The sequence below is a fragment of the Agrilus planipennis genome, unplaced genomic scaffold (assembly GCF_000699045.2).
Source record: "Agrilus planipennis isolate EAB-ADULT unplaced genomic scaffold, Apla_2.0 scaffold33, whole genome shotgun sequence".
Classification (NCBI taxonomy): domain Eukaryota; kingdom Metazoa; phylum Arthropoda; class Insecta; order Coleoptera; family Buprestidae; genus Agrilus; species Agrilus planipennis.
This window is the reverse complement of record NW_020438896.1, coordinates 1,897,978-1,922,411: the sequence shown is the minus strand read 5'-3', so window position 1 is coordinate 1,922,411 and position 24,434 is coordinate 1,897,978. Positions and strand designations below refer to the sequence as shown.

The following is a 24,434-nucleotide window of genomic DNA, read 5'->3' as shown; positions in this document are numbered from 1 at the left end:
TCTCTGCCATCCATTTTAATATATCTACGTGTGCGTGAGTTAAGCTCAATTTTTCAGTCAACAAACATTGTTTTTTCTACATGTTGACATATTTCAAAATAGATATATTACAGAAAAATACTCTGAGGACCACAATTTACCGTTGAAAGGTGATCCCTGGAATGTCCTAATATCATTATCATTTGCTTTAAATCAACTGAGGATGAAAAATAGGCCTAATGTTTTTTTTTACTGACGTTAACATGACGTTTTGATAATTTTCATTACTTACTTCAGAATTCCTCAAAACCCGAATACATTTCAAGAGAGGAGTTCTAGAAAAAATAATAAGAAAATTATCGCAACAATGTATTAGAAGTCAATAATAAAAAAAATTCAGGCTAGATCCCTCCCCCATTGATTTAAAACATACGGTAATGATATTTGGTAGCGTTAGCTTGACGTATATTTCTATGCCGTTTCTAATTGTTAGTGTGATATCAAGTTAGCACACCATCTATTTGTCATTAATCAGCTGAAACAATCCTGAGCGGTTCGAGGAGGTATCGTTTTTCAAAGTCATTTTTAACGAGAAGTTGGTGACAAAAATATTTTTTGTCAACCGTATGGTTGTTTTTATGTCATGTCCCAACTCAATTAACGCTACGATAACTGTTGCGACACGCTATCCTAGGAAACCATAGCATCAGGAGGAAAATCCTTGCAGACGTTAAGAAGCAGAAATTCTAGCATCTATAGCATACATATGTAGTTCCTTACTTACAATTAGATATAGCCGCACAACGACTTTTAATCAAAACATATGTACATATTTGCATGCTATTCATTTATAGATTTAAGAGTCTACTGAAGTGTATGTTCAGGCATCTTGGATTTTATTTACCTTTAAGTCGCATGTAGTGTTGAGTAACAGGTTACTTGGTTTTAAATCCCTGTGCAAAACGTTTGCCGAATGAATATACTTTAAGCCACGAAGTATTTGATAAAGAAAATAACAAATGTGATCGTTACTCAGTCTCTGCGTTTTCAACAATTTGTAAAGATCGGTTTCCATGAGACACTGTACAATGTAGACATCTTTCATTTGATCAATTGTTACTGCCCTTAAAATATCTCGGATGTCTATTATCTGAAAAAGACACATAAATCACATTATTTTGATGTAAACAGACAACGATCATAAACTGTCAAAATAAAACATAATTCTTCAAATAAAAGTAAAAGAAACATTTTTATTAGTTTAAGTGATACAATAACGGACGGATTTCTCAGTGTGATAGACCTGACGTCACGTTATCAGAATTTTTAATAATAATTTAAGTATTTCAAACTAATTGCAAAATTAAACTGTAGTTGGTAAGCATTTTCATGCAAAAAGTTTCTGTCCTGGTTGGGTAATAGTATCGTCTTCATCTTCTTAGCATCAATTAATGTTTGTATAGTGAAATTTATAATTGCGAATGTTAAAAAAAGAACATAATGTTAAAAATAGAACACAAAAGAGACAGCAACATAATCAACGAGTATGAGATGATACTTCTGTTCCTATGAGGCGCTAAGATGTTGTTCGTGCTTAAAATATATAAGAAACATTTTGAAAATTTCAAATTTTAGCAACATTGATTACACAATCATTCATAACTGAAATTATAAATGAAAAGTTGTGTGGCGTCGTGGGACACCCCATAGGAACGAATTAAGTTGCTTACTCTATTCAACAAATCTATATATATATAGAATAGAACGAAAAAGAAATCTTCCCCTCATAATAACAACCGGGTTTGCTCGTTTTATCATAATCATGAATTTTAAAGTACTGTTTCCTACATGTTACCTACGAGTTAAAAGATACGATGCTCGGGTGGGTTTTTTAAAAACTTTGTTTTAACACATTTATTTGGTTTGGTGATCAGAAACCTTTATTACACTTTATTATTTTTATAATTACACATAAATGAACAACTAACATTAGTTTTACCTACGAGCTTATATACTTATTAAAAGTGTCATGACCGGTGGCGTAATCCATAGGTAGGGACAAAGGTCGCAGGATCACATCATGCTTATACCTTATAGTATAATTAAGGATGATTCAAAATGTGTTATTTTCAATGCTACATATTTACAAACGTATTAAATCTGCTAATTCTATGATAAAATAAGTGGCGTAATGAATTAACCTTCCGTCGGGCGCAAGTCACATTCGGACATTACAGGGCGCAACTAATCTCTCAGATTAAAAATAATATATGTCTTTCTGTCATNACACCCCATAGGAACGAATTAAGTTGCTTACTCTATTCAACAAATCTATATATATATAGAAAAGTCGTTTTAGTTACATTATTTATAACTCAAGAACGGCTGAACCGATTTGGCTGAAAATTGGTGGGGAGGTAGCTTAGAACCGGGAGACGGATATAGGATACTTTTTATCCCGTTTCCGTGGAAAAAGTGGTATAAGTAAACGAAACTGACATGGAATGACAAAACGCAACTAACAGCAAAACGAAAAATTTATCAGTCAAAACATCAGTGTAAACGTTCATTTATTAAAAATGGTATAACAAAACGTAACTGACATGGAATAACATACAAAACATAAATTATTTGTGGTCAGATTTACTTGAAACTCGACATTTTAAAAAATTCAACCTCCAAAAGGGGGAAGGGGTAAAAAGGTGTTGCAGTTTTTGTTTGGGACATACTTTATTTGTGGTTGAATTTACTTGAAACTAGGTATATATGCTGTTTAATATTATTAATCAAATGAAAAGAGATTACAACGTTTCCATGGGAAATATTTTATTTGTACTCGGATTTACTCGAAGGTTACTCATTGTTGAAATTAAGCAAATACATGTTTTGGCAATTTTTAAAAATCAACCCTTAAAGATGAAATGTTGTTGCTACGTTTGTATTTAAAATCTAAGATGTCGACATTACATAAAATTAAAACGTTGTAAGGGTGAATTGGGAGTTAAAAGGGTTCATGGAGAAACAATATTAATTTCTGCGAGCGAAGCCGCAGAGAAAAGCTAGTATTAATTATAAATTTTAGCCAAGGTAAGACTGTATATAATATTTCGAAATGTTTTCCTCACACCTCGGCAATTTAGAACTGTCGGATGCTACTAACAAGTTAGCTTTCGAAGCATTTTAAAATGACTCCTATGGGTTATAATCACCAGATGGCAGTTCTCTATCTCTTCATTTCCACATTCAGTAAGTAAGAGGGAAAAAGATGTCGACTAGCACGTTCAATCTTTGGCCTGCGTTACAATAGAGGAAAAATTTTTTTGGCCTGACTTTATTAGCAATTAGCGATTTTAACTTAATTTATAATATAATTTAATTTTTGTGCCAAAACAAAACTGTCTGACTGCTTTGTTTTCTTTAATAAGTCGTTAGCTAAAATGCATTTTTTTGTGTAAAAATAATGAGGTTCTAAATCTGTTAAAATATCTTTTTCTCTAATAAAACAATGGCAGATCTTCAGTTATAATAGTCATTTCCTTCTATTATTTATTGATGAGTAATGGTTGACGGTGTGAAGTTATCACTAATATATTATACCATATTATTAGGTTTTACCAACTGCAAAGAAATACATAAAAAACTTAAAAATTGACCATAAATGTTTACATTACTTTACAAAACTGGACATAGCTCATTTGATAGATGATTTTGTTTAATATCAGATGCAATACTTTTAGTAACTCTTAATAGTGGTTAATGTATTTAATATTAATGTGAAAATTCATTGAATTTTTATCCACTACAATTTACCTCAATTAATGAGCAAAAATGCGCCAAAGATCCCGGGTTCGATTTCTGACGAGGGTGACTGCAGTAACAATTTTTTCTAATTAATTTGACCTAATTTGTAGTGGATAAATATATTAAATGAATCTTCACATTAATATTAAACATTTTTTTGTTATTACCTCAATAGTTTGAGTTAAAGTATCTTTTCTTTTTTTACTAAGTAGTTCTGTATGTATTTTTTGACCAGTGAAGTTGGTCCAGCTATTCAAAATACGCAGAATTTGTTGAAGAAAAGTTTCTATGAAAAGTGTTATTAAAAAGAAAATACTGCTGTACAGAAGACCGATAATAACATTAATTTATAAGGTGTTCTTTCAAGGTTTCCTTTTTATTACATAAAATTTAATTTGATATGTTAAAAGTTAATAAACAAATTAACATATTCAAAAAGGGAACCATATTTGTTAAGTGGGCCACCTTATATGATATATTGCGTATCTTTCCTTCTCTTTTATTTCTTCTTTCAACTTTTTAAAAGCACCTGAATAAATTTTGTGTACTGAATCCATTAGGGTACCTCTACAGGAAAGTCGTTTTTAACTGATTTTTTTTTTGCTTTCATGTCATTATTCCACTCTTAAGGCCAGAATTTTATTTTTTTATACATTATTTACATCACACTCGCACACCCCTTTCGTTGCAATATTTTCCTTTCTGTTTTTTTCCTCCTATGGTAAAATACATTAGTGGAATATAGACTACACGCGGTTACTATACAGGGTGTTTCTGAAATAAGTAGCAACCTTGCAGGGGATGATAGGGCAGTATGTTATTAATCATTATTCAGTTGAAAGAGCCTGATATTAATCAGCATTCAGTCTAGCATCGTAGTCATTCACAGAATGTAGCAGAGGTTGTGATCAAGAACCGCCGACGGAATCATTAAGTTAAAGTAGGTTACGGCTATGAGGGAATCCTGATTCACATATGAAAAATGCTATGTGTTAGATTATGGTGAGATAGTATTCCCTGATAGTTCTGTGTAAAATGCTATGCACCAGAGACTAAATAGTATACCTTAGGTTAGGATATAAGGGGAAAGTTCGCCCTGATGATTAAAGCAACAGTTATGTACTATGGACAATGTCCATATTACGACGGGTACAATATATATTATAGGCAAATGTAACTGGATTTATGTAACAGTATTAAAATTTTAACGTAAAAAAATGTTTCTATAACAAAAAACTAATAGAATATATTACACATTATTTAAATTTTATATACGTATGCATACTTTTTGCAATATTTTCTTACAATGATTTAATTGAAAATTCAAGTTCGTATCACATGTAGGCAACCACCATACATCAAGAGGCTTTTTGTGGGTTGCCCAGAACTCGCTTTTAACAAAGATCAGAGTCTCTAGAATTTACAATCTGGAACTTTTTTGAAGAATTCTATCAAATATTTCATTGCATTCAATCGGTTAATTTCTACTGATCTCAAATAACCCCAACAAAACATATATCGTTGGAAAGCCCTCAAAGCGAGAAGAAAGAGGTCCATCGAATTTCTAGAAGTTTTCATGGATTGTAAATAACCTCAACATATGATTGCAAAGATCTAGAAGAAAGATGAGCAATTCAACAATAAATTTCATCGAATTTTCTGGAAGTTTCCTTCAGCGTGAAAACCTAACAAGTTATATATCATTAAAATACTTCGAAGCGTTACAATCGGAAAATTATAATAGTGTTTATACTGGAAAAACGAGGCGAAACTTCGATATTCCATTTGCAAACACGAAAAATCAATTTAAATAACAAATAATATTCCAGATTTATCCCATATTCAAGATATTAGCAGCGATTTAGGTACAATTTCGCTGTAGGCTCCGTCCGAAATAACGCAGTCATTGCTTTATACTGCGGCAATTATAACATGCGATTACGATAAGAGAATTCATTAATTAGATTATCATAAAATACTGTAAGTAAACATAACTTTGTTTATCATGCTATTATAAAATCAGAATTTTAGGAATATTCTTTGATAATTTTTCTATCTGAAGGATTCTTCTGTATTTACGAAATTCAGCACGGCTGTTTTTTTTTTTTAGGAAAGAACTCATGTTCAAAAAGGTCACTTTTTAGTTTAAAATCATATGAATATGTAGAATGTTACAACAAAAAACCAAAAACACCCCGTTAATCTACCTATATAAATTTGGTATCACTGCTCTAAAAAAGTAGTAAGCTTGCAGGAGATGATAGGGCACTGTAGAACAAGAAATTTAAACAAATGTTTAGTGGTCCGAAAGTTCACCGTATTAAAGGTGTTTGAATGTACAGACAAGGGCCAATCCGTATCACGTAAGGAGCTACGTCAATGCAATGCCACATTCGATATACATACATGCATATCTTGTTTTGTTTATCCGCTACAGTTATTCCGTTTTTTACTAAATTTCTACATTAATCTGGATTCACTTCTGCAAACGTCAATTTATTTCTTCTTCTCTCGGCGATCGTCTCTTCCTTTAAATACTCTTTTGTTTACTTTCGGGAGCCTTCTCGAAACATCCGGATAGTTTCTTTTTTCTTTGAACTGTTTAACTGCTTTCCCAGAACGCAGGTACGACACACACATTTACAAATACGGCGCACATGAAGAAAGGCGCCCGCGGCTAGTAGGCGAATCGATAAGCCGTTCACGCACACACGTGCCCGATCGCACACAAACACACTTGTGCTCGCTACAGTACTACAACTACCGACCACAGATAACATATACTGCTGCAGCAGAACGACTGTAAATCTGTCGTCACTGACAAGTCCTACATAGCAGTACGCGATCTCGTGGTCATTAATATAACTACTCCCAGCTGTGATATTCGTTTAAATTTGTCTCCCAAATTAATATCATTATTAAAAGTAATTAAAAAGTTTTTATCTGTAAATCAAGTTCTTGAATTTATTGAATCAACTCCTTAATGTTGAAATTTTTCACTCTGCACTGATCATTTTAATACTGCGATATTTTTAACTTGTAGATTTATTTGGAGAAACCAGAATCGTTCATAGTACCAAAATTAATTAAATTATTAAAAATAAATAAACTACAATTTGATTATGTATTTACTTATTTCGACTATGAATTGCAACAAACAAAACTGACATCCTGGCGCAAATTCGTATGTGACCACCAATCAGCGCAGCCTGTCCAGTGACACATACTAATAACTTCCCTTACTTTCAAGTCCATTATTTACCCCCGACCTTTTCCATTTATTCGCGCAAAAATAATTACCGATTTTCCTCTACTTATACAATGTATGTATATTTCCCCTAACTGTCCTCTTCATTTGATTCGTTTAACATAGCCCATTTTTTTTTACCATTGGAAAAAAAAAAAAACAAAAAAGTAGACTACAATTTGGAAATAGGAGTTTTTAAATAATTGCTTCTAGTTTCTGATGTTACAACGTTATAAGAATTGACATGTGGCATGATAACGAGCACTACTTTCCCCATTTAACCGACTCTGTACCTTTACAATTAAAAAAGTCAACGTTTGGTGAAACACGATATATATAAAAATATTTAATTAAATCATACAGCTGTATTAGTTTCTGAAAAACATAAAAGATTATTTAATTAGTAATTCCTCTTTTATTTTAAATTTTCGATATTTATTACTCTGTACGCCGCAATTTATGATGTGCTATTTTTAACATCGTTAATCTAAATAATACAACTTATATGTATAGTACTTACATTTTCATGTTTAAATCGTGTCAAAATTTTTATCTCTCGTAATGTTCGCTGACAGTAGGTTTGATGTTCAAAAGGTGATATTTTCTTAATTGCCACCTTGGTCTTTGTAGCAGTATCATATGCTGATCTGCAATAAAAAAAAACAATGTCAAGGTAAAACTATCAAAAATGTTTGACTGTTAGTAGATTACAAATTATACTTTTGTGTATCAGCTTCTACTTCAATCGACCCTTTTAATACAAAGCGAAGGGCTTGCCTATTCTACTATATTATACATTACATAATTGCTCTTTTGCCTGTATACTAATCGTTTTAACGTCCCAAAAAAAATCGTTTTTAGAATTTTATTCTTATAACTTTCCAAGGAATGTACAGAAAATAATAATAATGACTCCACTAAATTCTAGAATACGACTATACATATAAGTTACGATTAACTCGTTTCTTCAAAAAGCAAACCCATGAGAACATAAATCTCAGTTATACGCATAAGAGATGAGATGAGAATTAAATTAGCATTAAATTATGAGACGCTCATTAAAATCGCATTCGGTTTATTTGTCTGTATCTGCCTTTTTCTTAAATAAATTTTCTGAATAGGTAAATTACATTAAATTAATTCACACAATCTTGTAGTATGAGCAAAGCAAGACCAAGATACTTGAAAGTAAAAAATACCGAAAAAAAAATAATTTATTTCTATATTTCAAACATTTGTTATCCAGGCATGGGAACAAAGAACCCTTAGTCCGAGGACATTATTGTAGACTCTTCTCTTTAAACAGTGGTAAAATTTCTTTTTTAGTATTTAGTGTTAAAAGCTGGTAAAGGAAACTGAATATTTAAAATACTAAAAATTTTTTGTTCCAAGAAAAGAGTATATTAAAGTTGCTTCAAATAGATTAACTCATAAATCCACCGGAAGTAATCAGTTTTGGGCTTGGCCTTGCATATTTGATCTTGATTTTAGTGTTGATCTTGTTTGTTCGGTCTTAGTTTTAGTCTTGGTGTTGTTTGTTCAGTCTTAATCTTGGTCTTGCTAGCATAAAGATAGTCTTGGTCTTACATTTTCGAAGGCCAAGACCAAGACTGCAAGACCAAGACCAATTTAGCTCATCACTGCTTGTACACCTGTGTATTATTATACAAGTAAGGCAAAACGTTCACCAATCATACAGATCACAAGATTTTATGTTGGCATTTTTTCTTTTTGCCGCACTAACGATAATCTGTAATTTGATGAAAATGTAGAATATATTTTTTCAATCATATCTTTGCAAACTGTCCAAAACTAACCTCCCTCCCAAATTCTTTTGAACAAAGCGTATTAGAACCTCAAAACTGCAATTATTGTATTATTCATATGAAAAAATGGCTGAAAGTATTTGTGCGAATTTTCCCTTACCACGTTGAATATTTTAAAATATGATGTCACCCCTTGGTAATTACCTACATGTAACGGAATATCCTTAAAATCGGTTCTCAACTCGCCACCAATGTATATTCACAAAACACATCCGGGGGTGCATTAAGCAGTAATACTGAAATTCTGGTTGGAAAAAGTAACTATGACATTGAATTAATTCAACCAAACATAAAAAAGCTTTTGGAAAAAGAGAGGCCGCTTAACTTTATTGTTATCACTCCAACCAGTGAATAAATTATTGCAACTCAGGCATAGCAAGACGTTAATGTAATGATCTGAGATACGCAGAGCATTTGCAAATTAAACACAGTAATTCATTACCATAATGAAACGCTTGGTATTCGAAGGGAAATTTCATTCGTAGGTTTTATTTTTTTTTTTTAAATCCTTGTAACAATATAAAACAATACGAATCTGTAGATGATAAATTTGAAAAACAATTCTATTATTCATGTAGGTATGAGCAAAAAGTCAATTATGGAGAAAACGGTAAGGCAGGAAATAGTGTATTCATACACATTGAATGCCTATACTTTGTTAGCAAACTTTAAAAAAAAAAAATAAATATACTACATTGACGTTATTAAACTACAATACAGTTGGAACCGTACCAACTGCTTAATTGGATTATCCGTAAAATCACAATAATTTCATATTGTCGGCAAGCCGTTTTGTTGCAAAAGGGTAAACGTTTCAATCACATTTTCATTCAAATTAACTAACACGCAAAAAAACAAGTTTGACGTTATACTTAGGTATACGCACATCCACTTTGTTTTAGTGTATACATTAATGTTAAATTATCTTTTGTTCTGCTTTGTTTTTTGTTCCAATTACAAAAGTTTTGGCGTTCGTCATTCCAGTTCTTTCGATTTTCTCTTGTTAGTAAGATAAATAATATTTTTACTTTATGGTTTATGCTAATACTACCATGTCATTTCCTAGTATAAGTATGCTGATCTTTTGTCACTAAAGCGATTCTGTATTTAGTAATAATAATATCTAACATCTTCAATACAAAAACTAAAAAGTAGCGGTGACGATGCACATCATTGTCCACCGCCTTTCATGCTCCAATTCTATAATACCTGTTGCTCTTTATAAACCTTAAGTATATATCACTCTTCTATCTCTAAATTGCATTCCTATATCCTTAAGTATTTTTAGCTTTTTTCCCATTTAGCAGAGTGGTAGAGTCGTTTAATACTTACATATATTGTGTGATATTAGTAACTTATTCAGATTCTTTTATGAATTCCGTACAAAATATGTGTTAGCGAAGAAAACACAGAACTTCGGGCCATAAATATTTATTATTGAAATTATACCATTAAAAATTATCCATTTGTTGCAGGGATTGGGAAAACCCTAACAAAACCCAATTTGATAATTCCACCTTAACTATCAATTTCACACAATCTTAAGGTATTACGGGACTACAACTGCGATTTTAACCACACCTGCTAACCTGCTATAAGTAGTGATGTGTTGTTATTGAACAACCTCTCCTGCGCAAGCTGCAAAAACAACACGGCGCCACTTACCGGAAAACCCATGGATAAAACAGACCACCCAAATAATCTTCCGAGTAGTAAAGCACAGGTCCATCTCTTTAGCCACAAATTCTTTGGAAGCAGTTGGCATTGAAGTCTCACTAACAACTAACTAACCCCCTCAGAATTATCTCCCTATACTCCTCCCATCCGAACAGTCTCTTCCTGACATCCGCCTCCTCACCCAAACGTCTCGACTATCGTAGCAGCCTCGCGGTTGAAGCTCCTCCAGACTCTACGTATCTCCCCGCCCCTCACAATCAACTTCATGACATTCTCAACATCTTCGTCACAAAAAATGTCACTCCTTTCGACGATCCCACTGATTTCGACGCTCTACGCACGGTAGAAGGCGGCTGCTCAACCCTCAACCCCCCAAACCGAACAACTTCGCTAGACTGAATACGTCTCCGCTGCACACTCGAAACGTCTTCCTTCAAGTACACTTCAATTCGCACAATAGCGGAACTCGATGAAGCTATCAATCTTACTTCAAACGAGATTACCAACACCATCGAGCTCTCCACGACCTCCCGCGTCTCCTCCACAACAGAGAAACCTCTTCCCGCAAACATTCTTGCCTTCGTCGATCTAAATAATCTCCTGTCCGACTTTCAATACGGTTTCCGCAGTCAGCACTTCATTAACTTCTCCTTGTTTCCGAACAACCAAAACAAGCGCCGCCACACTTTTATGCTTCTGCATGACATCTAGCAAGCCTTCATTCGAGTTTGGCACGAAGGTCTTATCATCGGAATTATCCGATTTTTCCTCTCTGATAGAACCCTTCGTGTTCACGTTGCCTCTGCTTTATTCCCAAACAAACCCGTCACAGTGTTTCTCAAAGCTCCAAGCCGTTACCCCTTCTGTTCAACATTTTCTGTGCAGACATACCATCCCTCTATTCTCACAGCTCCTTACGCCGATGACATCGCCCTCATAAACTCCTCTCAATTTTCCAGTGCAAAAATTAACAAGTTTCTGCCCCTGCTCCTAAATTGGTACCGAAGATGGAAACTCCATTAATTAAGCAATTTTCTTCTCCCGTAGGATCCGAAAACCACCCCCTAACAGCGTCAACAAATGTCCCATCAAATTGAGCCATTGCACCACATACCTCAGCGTCATCTTCGATAAAACACTCACTTGGCTCAAACACATCCTAGCCACACATTCCAATGCCTTAGACGCTTTCATCACCATCAAGCCTTTTTCCAAAACATCTCCATCTCCCATCAAACCATGCGTTTAAAGCAAACGTCCGAAGTATTTGCGCCCATCTGCGGCTGCGCCCATTACCTACAAATCCTCCAAGGTGCCTACATGCAGATCTATCGTTCCGCACTCGACTAGCCTTGGTTCGCCAGGAACGCCTAAATTCTGAAAGAAACTGGTCTACCTTGAGTCCCCGAAGCTGCAATCAGATTCGCGGCAAACCTCCGACACTGTCTGACTTCGCCCCTAAACTAAACCACCGTTTCATCAACCCTGCCACCTTCTTCTCTTAGCTGCTCATTTATACTTTCGCCTTTTCAGTGCGAGTGCTCACCCAACTCATCTGAGATTGATTTTCGACGGGTCTAGAGAACCCCTGTAAAAAGGTAATAAATAATATTCAAGTGGCCATATTTACCTACTCAACAATAGGTGCTTCCGAATTCTCAAGAAGAACGGCCACTGTTTCAGAGAATTTGATAACAATATAAAGAGGCTACTGGATGACAGCCGGAGTTAGAGCTGGTCAGTGATATACATAAACAGTGCAAATTGCGAGCGCTTACCGAGTGATATAAATACAGCGACGAGTACATAAGCACTATAAATGCCGTGCCATTCAAATAAGAAGTAGTTCAAGTGATTAATTAGTGTTACAGTATAAATAGATTACAGTAAAATAAATAAGGGCTAAATAAGTAAAATAGGTTCTAGAAAATCCGTTAGAATACAAATACGATCACTATACATCGTGTCAAATAAAGACTATAACAAGAAAGTTAGCATGGTAAAGCTAATTAAAAATTATAAATAGAAAATATTCTGACAAAAAATTATATGGCATTTTGTGGATCCAGTCTTCTGTCATTATTGAATTAATTTTAATATAAATGTACATAGGCGTAAATATAGATACGAGTGAAAACACCCACTTAATTCTAATAACAAGAATAAAATTCAAGTATATATAACGTGCCTAACAAGAGTCTCTTGAAGACGTGATAATAAAATTTGTACTTTAGCAACTATTATAAATGAATAGTAAACTTAACAGATACAATACTGTTGAAAATTTTCAATGAATACTACACCTATACTGACTTCCATACGACACCTTTCTTCCAAATATGTTTCGTACATGAGAACCCTCCAAACATTTGCTTGTTAATATTACAGTAAAGTCGAATACTACTACACAAACTGTAGCCATTTCGATAATGTACTTTATATTGCACTTTCTCATAACAGAATTTTCTCCATCAATAATTAAAGTATTTTCAACAGAATAACATATTGTCATGTATTTAAACAGCTTCTCACACTATTACTACTTTTATGTAACCTTTTTCTGTCTAATGAACACTTCTATTATTATTTAGTTATCAATTCTCCAGTATGAACTCTCTGATTCGTACTAACTCACTCGATCTCGTGACAACTATTTATAGACTTAACGTTTTCTAAAATTTTTCAGTATATGTCGTCTAAACACCTAGCCTTCTATTCCATTATGTATGTAGGGTTGCCCATATACTTATGGCACTGCCCCACTTCTAAAACTGATCGTCACGATCAGTGACGTTACCCCTGTAGAGAGCAAGCCGGTCAAGATTGACGATCTTCATTTTTGCCCCAAGACCCTTCCGAATTCGATAAACAACGTCGTTGATGCGTCGAGTAATGGCGTATGAACCATCCCAAGCTTGTTGTAGTTGCAGACAACGTCCCTTCCGCCTTAATTATATATTAACATAGCATAATTGGCTAGTCGATCGTATCTGGTCTTCATACAATCATTTTCAAATCGTAACTTCGTACACACAGCGTTATGGATGGCTTCTAGTCGTTCTCGTAGTTCGCCCACGTATTCATCTGAAGGCCAAGGAGTCTCCTGGAGGACCATACATCATGTCCGCTGGCAACCTCAGTTCTTTCCTAAATAAAATGCTGACTAGTGCTCTTCCAGTTGTCTCATGGATGGCAGATTTATAAGCCAAGAGGAACAGTGGTATGTGTCGATCCCAATCAGTTTGATGTTCGTTGACGCCGCTTCCTAAATTGCTCTCCAGAGTAGCGATAAATCGTTCAACCACTCCATCATACTGCAGATGTAAGGGTGTAGTAATCGTTTTAGTAATGCCCATTAGTTCAGCGATATTCTTGAAGAAAACCGATTCAAAGTCCCTGCTTTGGTCGGAATGCAATTCCAATGGTACTCCATATCGGCTAATCCAGTCATTGACAAGTACCCTATGACCTTTTCCTTTTCATCTTGTACTTGGCATAACACACCACCAAGTCCCACATTACTAACGTCGGCATCAACGATAAGAGATTCGCTGAACTGTGGGTACGTCATCATTGGGGCTCCAGAGTCGGGTGTCCAATGGAATGCAACTCCATCTTCTGTAAGTCTGTGTAGTTGTAGAGCTATATCGACAAATACTCGAATGAATCTTCGGTAGCAGGAGCAAAGTCCCAGAAAACTTTTAAGTTCGTAAAGATCCTTTGGTACCAATAATGTTTCCTGTGTCAAGTCTTGATTGTCTGGTTCGGTTACCCTAACTAATCCGTCAATATAGTCGTCTATTCTGACTTTTACAATGTTTTTGTAGTGACTCGGTAGTACTCGATCTTCCTCCACGATCACCTAATAGGCAGCAAGCTTCGTCTTAGGATTTGACATTACTACCTCTTCCCCACTGATGGGCATTGTAGAAGTGTTCAGATTTAAGTCGATTCCATGTTCTTGAAGAAGGTCCAATACAATGATGACATCATCTGTTATGTCGGCCACCAATACCAACTGTATAAGATCGCATTTCCAATTCTAATTTCGACGTTGCATTTTCCATGGATTGGTAAAGTTTCCCTGGTAGCTAGAGTCAAGATCACTCTTCTGGCTATATCGACAACCATCTTCTTTTCCATGACGATTTTCCTTTCTTCTATCTTCTTTTCATTTTCATTTTTAATATCAATTATCTTGCCCTCCATTCTCGTATTTATTGCTTCTTGTACGTTATTTATTTCCGTTTTCACTTCTGGCACTGATTTTAATTCTTGTTTCATTTCTTCCTGGCCCTTTTTAGTTTCTTCTTGTGCCTCTTCCATTTTTTGTTTCATTTCTTCTTGAGCTGCTTTTAATTGTTCTTGTGCCAATCACCTTGTACTACTTCCATTTTCTGTTTCATTTCTTCCTGATCCTTTTCGTTTTTTCTTGTCCAGTTTTCATGTCTGCTTTCATTTCTGCTATTGTTGCCATTAATGCCTTTAATTATTCATCCATTTTTGCTTCAGTACTTCCAGTTGTAACTGGCATGAAATATTTCGATTTCTTCTAGAAACGTCGACGGAACTGTTTGATAACATCGGATTTATTCTTCGTTCTTTAAGAGCTTTCCAACGATATGTGACTTGCTAGGATTTCTCACAGTTTGGCAACTTTCAGAAAGGTCAACGAAATTCTTCAATGACGTCAGATTGTTTCATCTTTCTTGGAGAGCTTTCCAACTATATATCACTTATAATGGTTTCTTGTAGCCGATGAAAACTTCCAAAATTTTAATCGCTTTTGAACGCTTTTGTGATTTAAATGTCAAAAATAAAAACATAAACAAGCCGTATAGGTACTTTGTGTTCCTACCGTTACGTCTTCTTCTTGGTTTTTAATATCAAATTGTATAATCATCATCAAAACAAAATATTTTGAATATATTTTAAAATCGTGAATTGTGTTTTCAATTACACATAGGTAGATATTACTTATTTTAAAATTAAAATAAATTAATACAACTACAGGTGAACAATTTGCCGATAACAATTTCCATAAAAATAAAGTAATTATTTTTATAGCTGGAAGAAACAAAGTGCCATTAAAAAGAAAGTAGTTCATTGTAAAAATATGAGAATATTTTACGAAAACAAAGACGTTAANTACTAATCTAGAAGAGGAAACTTTAGCCAGTTTATTTTTTAACAAAAGGTTCAATTATATTAAAAAAATGTTTAATTATTTGCTCCTTCTCATGATTTGACTCTTACTGGTACATGAGTCAACTTACCCCGGGCATATGGTCTACCTACCCCGGGCCAGGGGTAGATTGACTAAGATTTAATATTTTGTAAAATGCATTAAATCATCACTATTATACTAAACTAAGAACTAAATATTACATATTTTTATTAGGTTAATAGATTTTATATCAATTAACATGCTTTTCTTGTCTATATACATTAAGGCACAAAAAATATGAATTATTCAGTAAAAAACTAGTCAACCATCCCCGGTCTCCCCTAGATTACTGTTCACAAACAGTTACGGATATGGGACGTTTTAGGTTGGGGAAATTAACCTTCCGTCGGGCGCAAGCCACATTCGGACATGACAGGGCGCAACTAATCTCTCAGATTAAAAATAATATATGTCTTTCTGTCATGAAAAAAAGTGTTTTAAAATAAAATGCAGTACTTTTATACAATGTTGTATATTAATAGAACAATAAGATAATAAAAAAGTGCCATTCTAGATAGTAATGAGGCTCTTAATATAACTAAGTCATTTTTTAATAGAATAACTGGTAAATACTAAGTAGTCCTTTATGAAGAGTTACAACAAATGGTTCTAGGTTTCTAATCACTATCGTAATTATCAACCACATAGAAAACAAAGTCTGAACATTTGCCACAAACCATATTTGCGTTCTCTAAACAAAAAATAGATGCATACATTTTTTACATGCATATTTGGAGTATCTAATTTTTTTAGATTTCTGCATTTGAAGCTGCTCTTTGTTTGTGCTTCGTGACAAGTGTTAGGTGCGCTGGGTTTTTAATATTAAGGTTTAAATTTGGATAGTCCCTGCCGTAGTTCAATAGGCGTTCCAAATGTTTTAGAAGCTCGCCTTTGAAGTTGTTGTAAACACAACTCGTGAGATAAAGTTTTCAAAAACGTCCTTTTATTTTTATCAATATTATTATTATATTTATAAAAATTATTATTATTAAGTAGAATATTAAAAGAAATCCCCAAAAATACAATTTTCACAATTTCACATGTTCAGGCTCAACTCACCCTACAGATTACGAACATAGGACCAGTCGTTAGCAAAACAGTAACAATATTGGTTTTTTGTTTATTTGTCGCGTCACACATAAGTATGAATTTGACAAAAGAAAAAGGCATCACTTCATCTCTCAGATTATATGCGCCCGACGAAAGGTTAAATTGGTAAAATTTTTAAATGTTAGCGAGATCACAAATCTCTGATTGTTTGGTCTATATAAACTTTCGGGCAAGATCCTTGAATATAATTCATTATTTGTTCTATTACTCAACTACGTAACAGCAAAGAGAAGGCTATGTTTTCACGCCTACACGAGCCGTATCTGTAAAGTAAGGGTCGTTTCCGTATAAATCAAAATTAACGGGGCTGAACAGATTGTAATGAGTGAAATAAAAGTTAAATAATGGTGTCGAGAATTCAACAATGATCGCATTGGTCCATGATAAAGGGCGGAATGATAAATCCAGTCTTCAGTTCGATGAACTCATTCAACAGGTGGACCAAAAGTTGCGAGCTGATCGATGATTGACAATTAGTGCCCCTGCTCATCAATTTTCTCTTATTGAATGCACCACCATATTCAAGATTGGTACCGAAAAGCTTTAAGTGGTGTTGAGCAATAACACGCTCTAGAAGTTCGCGTTGTTATTTTTAAAATTATTAAAAACATTTCGTAGTGAACGAACCTACCGGCTATTAAAAAGTGAAATAATCAAGGGCATGGGTTCATCGAAAGAACAAAACACCAAACTGCTGCTGGAAAATGAACCACTTAGTGATTGCAAACTAATGCAGTTCCTATATCTGCGTAACCTTGCCGGCAGCGAATTTCCTGAGGATGTGCTACAAACCCTATGGTTAACTCGCCTTTCCAAGCATATCCAGGCCCTGTTGGCGGCACACAAGGACTTAGCGTTGGACAAAAGAGCAGAGACACACAGAGGCACCATACGTGAATAAAAAGAAAAAGTGGCATTTCCTGGTATCATCTTCGTTTTGGCAACAATGCTAAAAAATGTACCAAACCCTGCAAATTCGAAGTCAATTCTCCGGGAAACAACATGAGCAGTCATCGATGGTCACCGACTACAGCCGCTCTAAACATCATTCACGCCGATTATTCATTTCCAATGGGTCAACTAAAGTGAAATTCCTAATCGACACTGGTGCCAACCTCTGCGTGTTTCCGTATGCGCAACTTCCCGAACCAACAGAGAAGCCCAACTACGATCAAATCGCACTGTAATCGCAACATATGGGGCGATTACGTTAACTCTACACCTAGGACTCCGATGACAGTTCACGTGACGATTTGTCGTGGCTGACGTCTCGACGCCAATCATCGGCTCCGACTTTTGGTCTGCCTGTGGACATGAAAAGCAAAAACGTCTGTTAGATTCAACCACTCATCTCACATCCCAAGGGAAGGCGATTGTACGAGTTACAGTTTATAGACTGTTTCTGGTTCGTCACTATACCACGACCTGCTACAACAATTTCCTGGAACAACTCGACCACGTTTACGGCCCATTCAACGAACCATCACATTATCACCACCACCATCCCCGGACCACCTTTCACACGGACACCATAACGACTAGCACCGACAAGTTAAGAGCCCCCAAAATAGAATTCGAGACCATGGTCAAATAGGGCATCGCTTGTCCCCAACAGTCCCAGAGCATCACCGCTTCACACGGTTCTTAAAAAAGACGACGAGACCCTGTGGCGATTATCGTGTCCTCAACGCCAGAACATGCCCTGATTGATATCCGGTTAATCACATTCAAAACTTTTCGCAGACGCTCAGCGGAAAAACAATATTCTCAACCATACATTTGGTACGTGCGTTCAACTAATTTCCCGTCGATGAAAATTTCCCTAAAACAGCCATCACGACACCCTTCAGCCTATTCGAATTCACACACGAGTTTTGGCTTACGCATTACATTGACAAGGTTCTGAAAGGCCTGTAATTTTATTACGCCTGCATAGACGACATTCTCGTTGAGTCTGGAACGTTAGAGGAACATCTGGGCCATGTGCGGACATTATTAGAGAGACTTTAATGGTACGGAGTGCTTGTGCTTGTTTCCAGTACCGGTACACATTCGCTGCATGAAAAAGTGTTTGCAATTCAACCTTTCCCGCTCCCGCAAACCGTTAAGAAGCTACGTCAATTCCTAGGCATGGTTAACTTCTGTCGTAGATTTATCCCAACAGACGCAGAGATACAAGCGCCACTCAACGACCCCTACAAGGAAATGTAAACGGAAATCATCCTGTATCTTACACACCGGAAACAACTTAGGCATTCGAAGCTTGTAAAAAAACCTTGTCGCAAGCTACACTACACTACACAAACAGACCCTGGCAATTTTCACTGACGCCTCAAACTACAAGGCCGGAGCAGTCTTACAGCAATACGTGAACAACCATTGACAACCTTTGGATTTCTTCTCTAAGAAATTAAGTCCTGCTGAGATAAACTACGCTGCCTACGACCGTAAGTTGCTTGTAATTTATCTCGCAGTGTAACATTTCCGTTCATGGTAGAAAGACGGATTTTTACGGATCACAAACCCATCACTTACGCTTTTCGAAAAAAGCACGTCCGGTGTTTACCTCGTCAAGCCAGGCATCTCGATTTTATCGCACAATTTTCCCGCGACATCAGACACATTTCTGGACGCTAAAGAAACTTTTCAGATTTTTCTTAAAACAATTCATTTTCGTATTCTAGAAGTACCGTCAACCAAGAATAATGCTAGCTGCATAGATTAGCGTGCGATTAAGTAATTAGTCCACTTCGAAAGTACGCTCGTGCTATTTTGTTCGTTTTCTCTGAAAACTTATTTTTAATTATTTATATTTTATTATCACTGAATAAATTTTCATTTAACGAAATTATAGTTTCCTAAATTGAAAACATGAAACGACTGCTATCCTACAATTCGAAATAGATACCTTCATTAGAGACAAATAAGTACTTTTACTTTAGTCATTCTCTGTATGTTTTGATACGTAACAATTCTAAAATCCACCCTCTATCGAGCGATACCGCATTGCGGAGGGTCAAGGACGGCCACGCAGGGTTAATGATTCTATACCAGAAAAAAGATGAAACAAATAGCAGATAATACAGAATAGCCAAATGGTGAAGATACGATAGCTCTTCCAATCAACCTCAAATTCGATTAACTTCATCTGCAATATAGTATTTATTTACGAAATCTTATCATCGTTGTGAATATATAAAAAAAACAGCAATAACGTAAACTTTCCAACAAATGTAAAACTATGAGTTCTAATATACCGTTACATGTTATTTCCCTTTCCATGTTTACTGTTCAACCAAATATTAAGGTAGTGAAAAAATATTTGCATACAATTATAACATTAAAATTTAAAACAAGAACCAAGCATTACCTTAATCATCATTAATTATCAATAAAAGAGAGTATTCAACATAAAATTAATAGCAGGAATTTGTTTATTTGTTGTTTATAATGTTAAAAAAATATATGGAAGAAAACACGTGTCCACAATAAAATTAGTTAAATAGGAAAAAGGTTTTACATCACAAGCGCAAAACCAAATGCAGGGTTATGTACATACAGTAGATATATATGCTTGTCTTTTTAGTAAAATTCCATCGTTTCACCAACCCGTTTGATGAATTTTAATAAGTAACGTGTCGGTAAATTTTTCTTGTTTAATAGATTATGTACACAGCGTGTTTCACGATGACCACCCATTAGAATATTTCGAAAACTACTACAATTTGAAATTTGCACAATAGTGTTATTAGGTACACTCTCCTCATTTATGATAACGGCATCCATCTAGCACTTCGGTTATACCGGAAGTTGACATCTTCGTTATTTTAAATGGAACACCTCGTGTATTATAACAGTTTTGAATTCTAGTTATGATTCTAGGGAGACTTTCATAAGGCTTTCCTGCTTCTAACATATATCGTTTTCGAGATATTAATTTTTTTTTAAAAGTAAGTAGCGAAAAAGCATGACTATTTTTCAGTAAGAAAGCTGGAGCAACAAACAAGTCCTTTTTTCAAAGTGAACACCCTGTATGTATTTTCATGACCATTTGCAGAATTTTATTCTCTTTCGAATGGTACTATGGTTCCCTACCTGTCTTCTCTAATTTTCAAATTATTTACTGCTCGTTGTGAAAGCAACCAAAATCGTTTAATTTTTTACGAAGATGACTGTAAAATTCTTAACAGTATTTCAAAACAAATAGTACAAATTAATTGTTTTCACTCAATCACCCATACTGACAGTTTATTAATTAAATATTTTGATTCTCAGTTTCAATTATTGAATATTATCGTTATTAAGAATGGAAAATGAAAATTCGTGTTCAAATTGAGAAGAATTTTAAGACATCAATTACATTAAAGTAGACTACAGAAAACAATAGTAAAAACAACAACTAAATAATATATAAAATAAATAATTAACGATATCAGCTAATATGTATTAGTTAAATATATATGAGCTTAAACAATTGTTTAGCCTTCCGGTAAACTCATGTATAACAGCTCGAACCACTTTTTGAAGTTAACCAAATCCGCCATTAAATACCTAACACCCTGTACGTAATTAACCCACTTTAAAAGTATGGACGGGAAGCTTGAGGGTAAAGCCATCTCTCCTGAGACTATTGTTGCTCCAACTTTCTTCCTGTAAAATAGGCATGCTTTTTTTTGCCTACTGCTTTGCGCTACATTTTCTAAAAAAATTAATATCACGAACGGTAAATTTTATAAGTAGGAAAGCCTTTTGCAAGTCTACCTAGAATCATGAGTAGAATTCAAAACCGTCATAATATATAGGGTGTCTCGTTTAAAATAATGAAGTTAGTGTCAATTTCTTCTATTTATTCTATAGGGTTGTTCGGAAAGTCATTTCGTCTTTTTTTGTGGAAATGAAAGACAGTTTTCGTATAATAAACAAATACTTTATTAAATTATATATTGACCGTTCTGGTCCAACACCTTTTGCCATCTTTCTGGTAGTAGCATAATTCCACGCTCATAAAATTTTTGGTCTTTGCTGGCAAAAAACTGATCGAGGAGGTTTTTGACCTCCTCATTTGAGGTGAAGGTTTTACCGTCTAAAAAATTTTGGAGTGACCGGAACAAATAATAATCCGATGGTGCCAGGTCTGGAGAATATGGTGGGTGTAGCATTGTATCCCATTCAAGCTGTAAAAGCTTTTGGCGAGTGACCAAACTTGTGTGAGGTCTCGCGTTGTCTTGGTGAAACACTACACCTTTCCTGTTGATTAGTTCTGACCTTTTCTGTTGAAGTGCATCATTCAGTTTGTCCAGCTGATGACAGTAGACTTCCGAATTAATCGTTGTGTTATCCGGTAAAAGCTAAAAAAAAACGATTCCTTTAAAATCCCACCAAACAGACAGCATCACCTTTTTTTGGTGAATATCGGCTTTGGAAATGGTTTGAGCCGGTTCATCTTTTTTGCTCCATGACCTCTTGCGTTTGACGTTGTTGTATACAACCCATTTTTCGTCCCCAGTGATGATGCGCTTCAAAAACGGATCATTTTCGTGACGTTTGAGAAGCGAATCGCAGACGTCAATGCGGCGACACAGATTTCTCTCTGTGAGAACATGGGGAACCCATACATCGAGCTTCGAGGATAATCCCAGGCCTTTCAAGTGGTCATAAACTGTTGAATTTGATAAATTTAACCTCAATCCGATCTCACGTGTTGTTATTCGCCGGTTCACATCAACTAATGCCTTTATCGCGTCTTTATCAGCTTCAACCGGCCTTCCCGAACGTGGTGCATCTTCGACATCAAAATTGCCGGATCGAAATTTAGCGAACCAGTTCTGGCACTGGCGTACTGTCAACACACCTTCTCCATACACATCAGTCAATTTCTTTCTGGCTTGAACAGCATTTTTACCCTTTCTGTAGTAAAACAGTAAGATATGTCGAAAATGCTGCTTATCGCTCTCCATATTTAAAAGGGCACCAACCAAAAACTACTGCGTAGAATTAATTGGAATTTTTCACATACAAGCCTTGCTATATGAGCTCTCAAAGCATATAAAAATTATACGGCTTAAATGTGAAGTTGGGTGCAAAAGGATACAATTAAATCCTCTGTCGGGAAAAAACGAAATGACTTTCCTAACAGCCCTATATTTATAATTCGTTGTCTACGATTCGATAATGCATCATCGAGAGAATACATATTACAGCTTGATAAATTGACACCAATCAGAGAATTTTGTGATCTGATGGGTGATAACTTCAAAAAACACTACCGGTTTCCGAGTACGTTACAATAGATGAGCAATTACCAGCATTTAGAGGCAGATTTTCTGGTTTAGTCTATATGCCAAGCAAACCTAATAAATATGGGATCAAACACCATGCTATGGTTGACGCCAAAACAGCTTATCTTCAAACATTTGAGATATACGTAGGTATTCAGCCAGGTGGTCCGCATAAACAGTCAAATGTTACAATTAGCATCGTGAATAGACTTGCCCAACTAATCAAAAGTACGGGGCGTAATATCACCCTTGATAACTGGTACACTAGTATTCCTCCGGCGAACAACAATAAGGAAATTTCATCACAATTTTTACCTCGAAAGATTGCTGAAGTGCATTCGTCAAAATTTGGTTTTTGTAAGGAACTAACTCTAGTTTCATACGTTCCGAAAAACTCTAAGGCTGTGATTTTACTGTCTACTATGCACCATGATAAATCTATTTGTGAAGATGACCAGAAAAAGCCGGAAACAATAGAATTTTATATGACCAAGGGCGGTGTCGATACCAACGACAAATTGTGTGCAACTTATAACGTTGCCCGTCGAACCAAAAGACGTCCTATGGTAATATTTTTTCATCTTTTTAATGTAGCAGCAATAAACGCTTATGTTATTTATAACATAAATAATAAATGTAAAATAACAAGAATTTTTGAAAAAAACTTCAACAGAAAAAAATTAAAACAACGAGAGCTGAAATTCCTACTATATGCCACGGCCCTTGAAAAGACGACTTCTATGTGATACCCAGTGTTTCCACTATAACGATTTCCTTCCCCCACGGCTTAATCCAGATTTCCCCTTCTAAGGACTTTTTTCCCCTCAAAAATTATTTTGCTGTAGTTTTTAGTTCTGACACCACACACCACATAGAGTCCTTTTCACGAAAGACGGCACCCAGTGGTGGCGCTGTTGTCTACGCGACGTTATGTTACCAGTATGGGAAAACAGTTACTTAGTTCTACAAAATTTCCGTGTGCCGTCTTTCGTGAAAAGGACTTTAAAAAAAGTCCTTTATCGTATTTCTTCTATAGCCTGAATTAGCCTGCCCACTCACGCCTCTGGCGATACCAATCTGTTTTCCCATACTGGCAACACAATGTCGCATAGACAACATTGATAGATATGTCAAAATTCACCAATCACGTAGCAGTTAGAGCCATCATTTCTCATACGCGAAAATCCTCATTACTTCCAAAATTTCTGCAATGTCTTTCCCCTTTTTCTTCCCCTCATGACCCTAATTTCCCCTTAAAAGGGGAATTTCCCCTCAATGTGGAAACACTG

The 24,434-nt window shown here is 35.2% G+C and overlaps 1 protein-coding gene across 1 annotated transcript in view; it reads right to left on the bottom strand.

The window, feature by feature from the left end:
- LOC108744488 (mitogen-activated protein kinase 1) overlaps window positions 1-24,434 on the bottom strand; it is a 63,461-nt gene that overhangs the window by 15,654 nt on the left and 23,373 nt on the right. The window contains exons 2-3 of the mRNA XM_018480276.2: window positions 7,548-7,674; window positions 866-1,129 (exon numbers count right to left, since the gene is read on the bottom strand). Of these exons, the coding sequence (XP_018335778.1) occupies window positions 866-1,129; window positions 7,548-7,674 (391 nt within the window). The remainder of the gene's footprint in view (window positions 1-865; window positions 1,130-7,547; window positions 7,675-24,434) is intronic.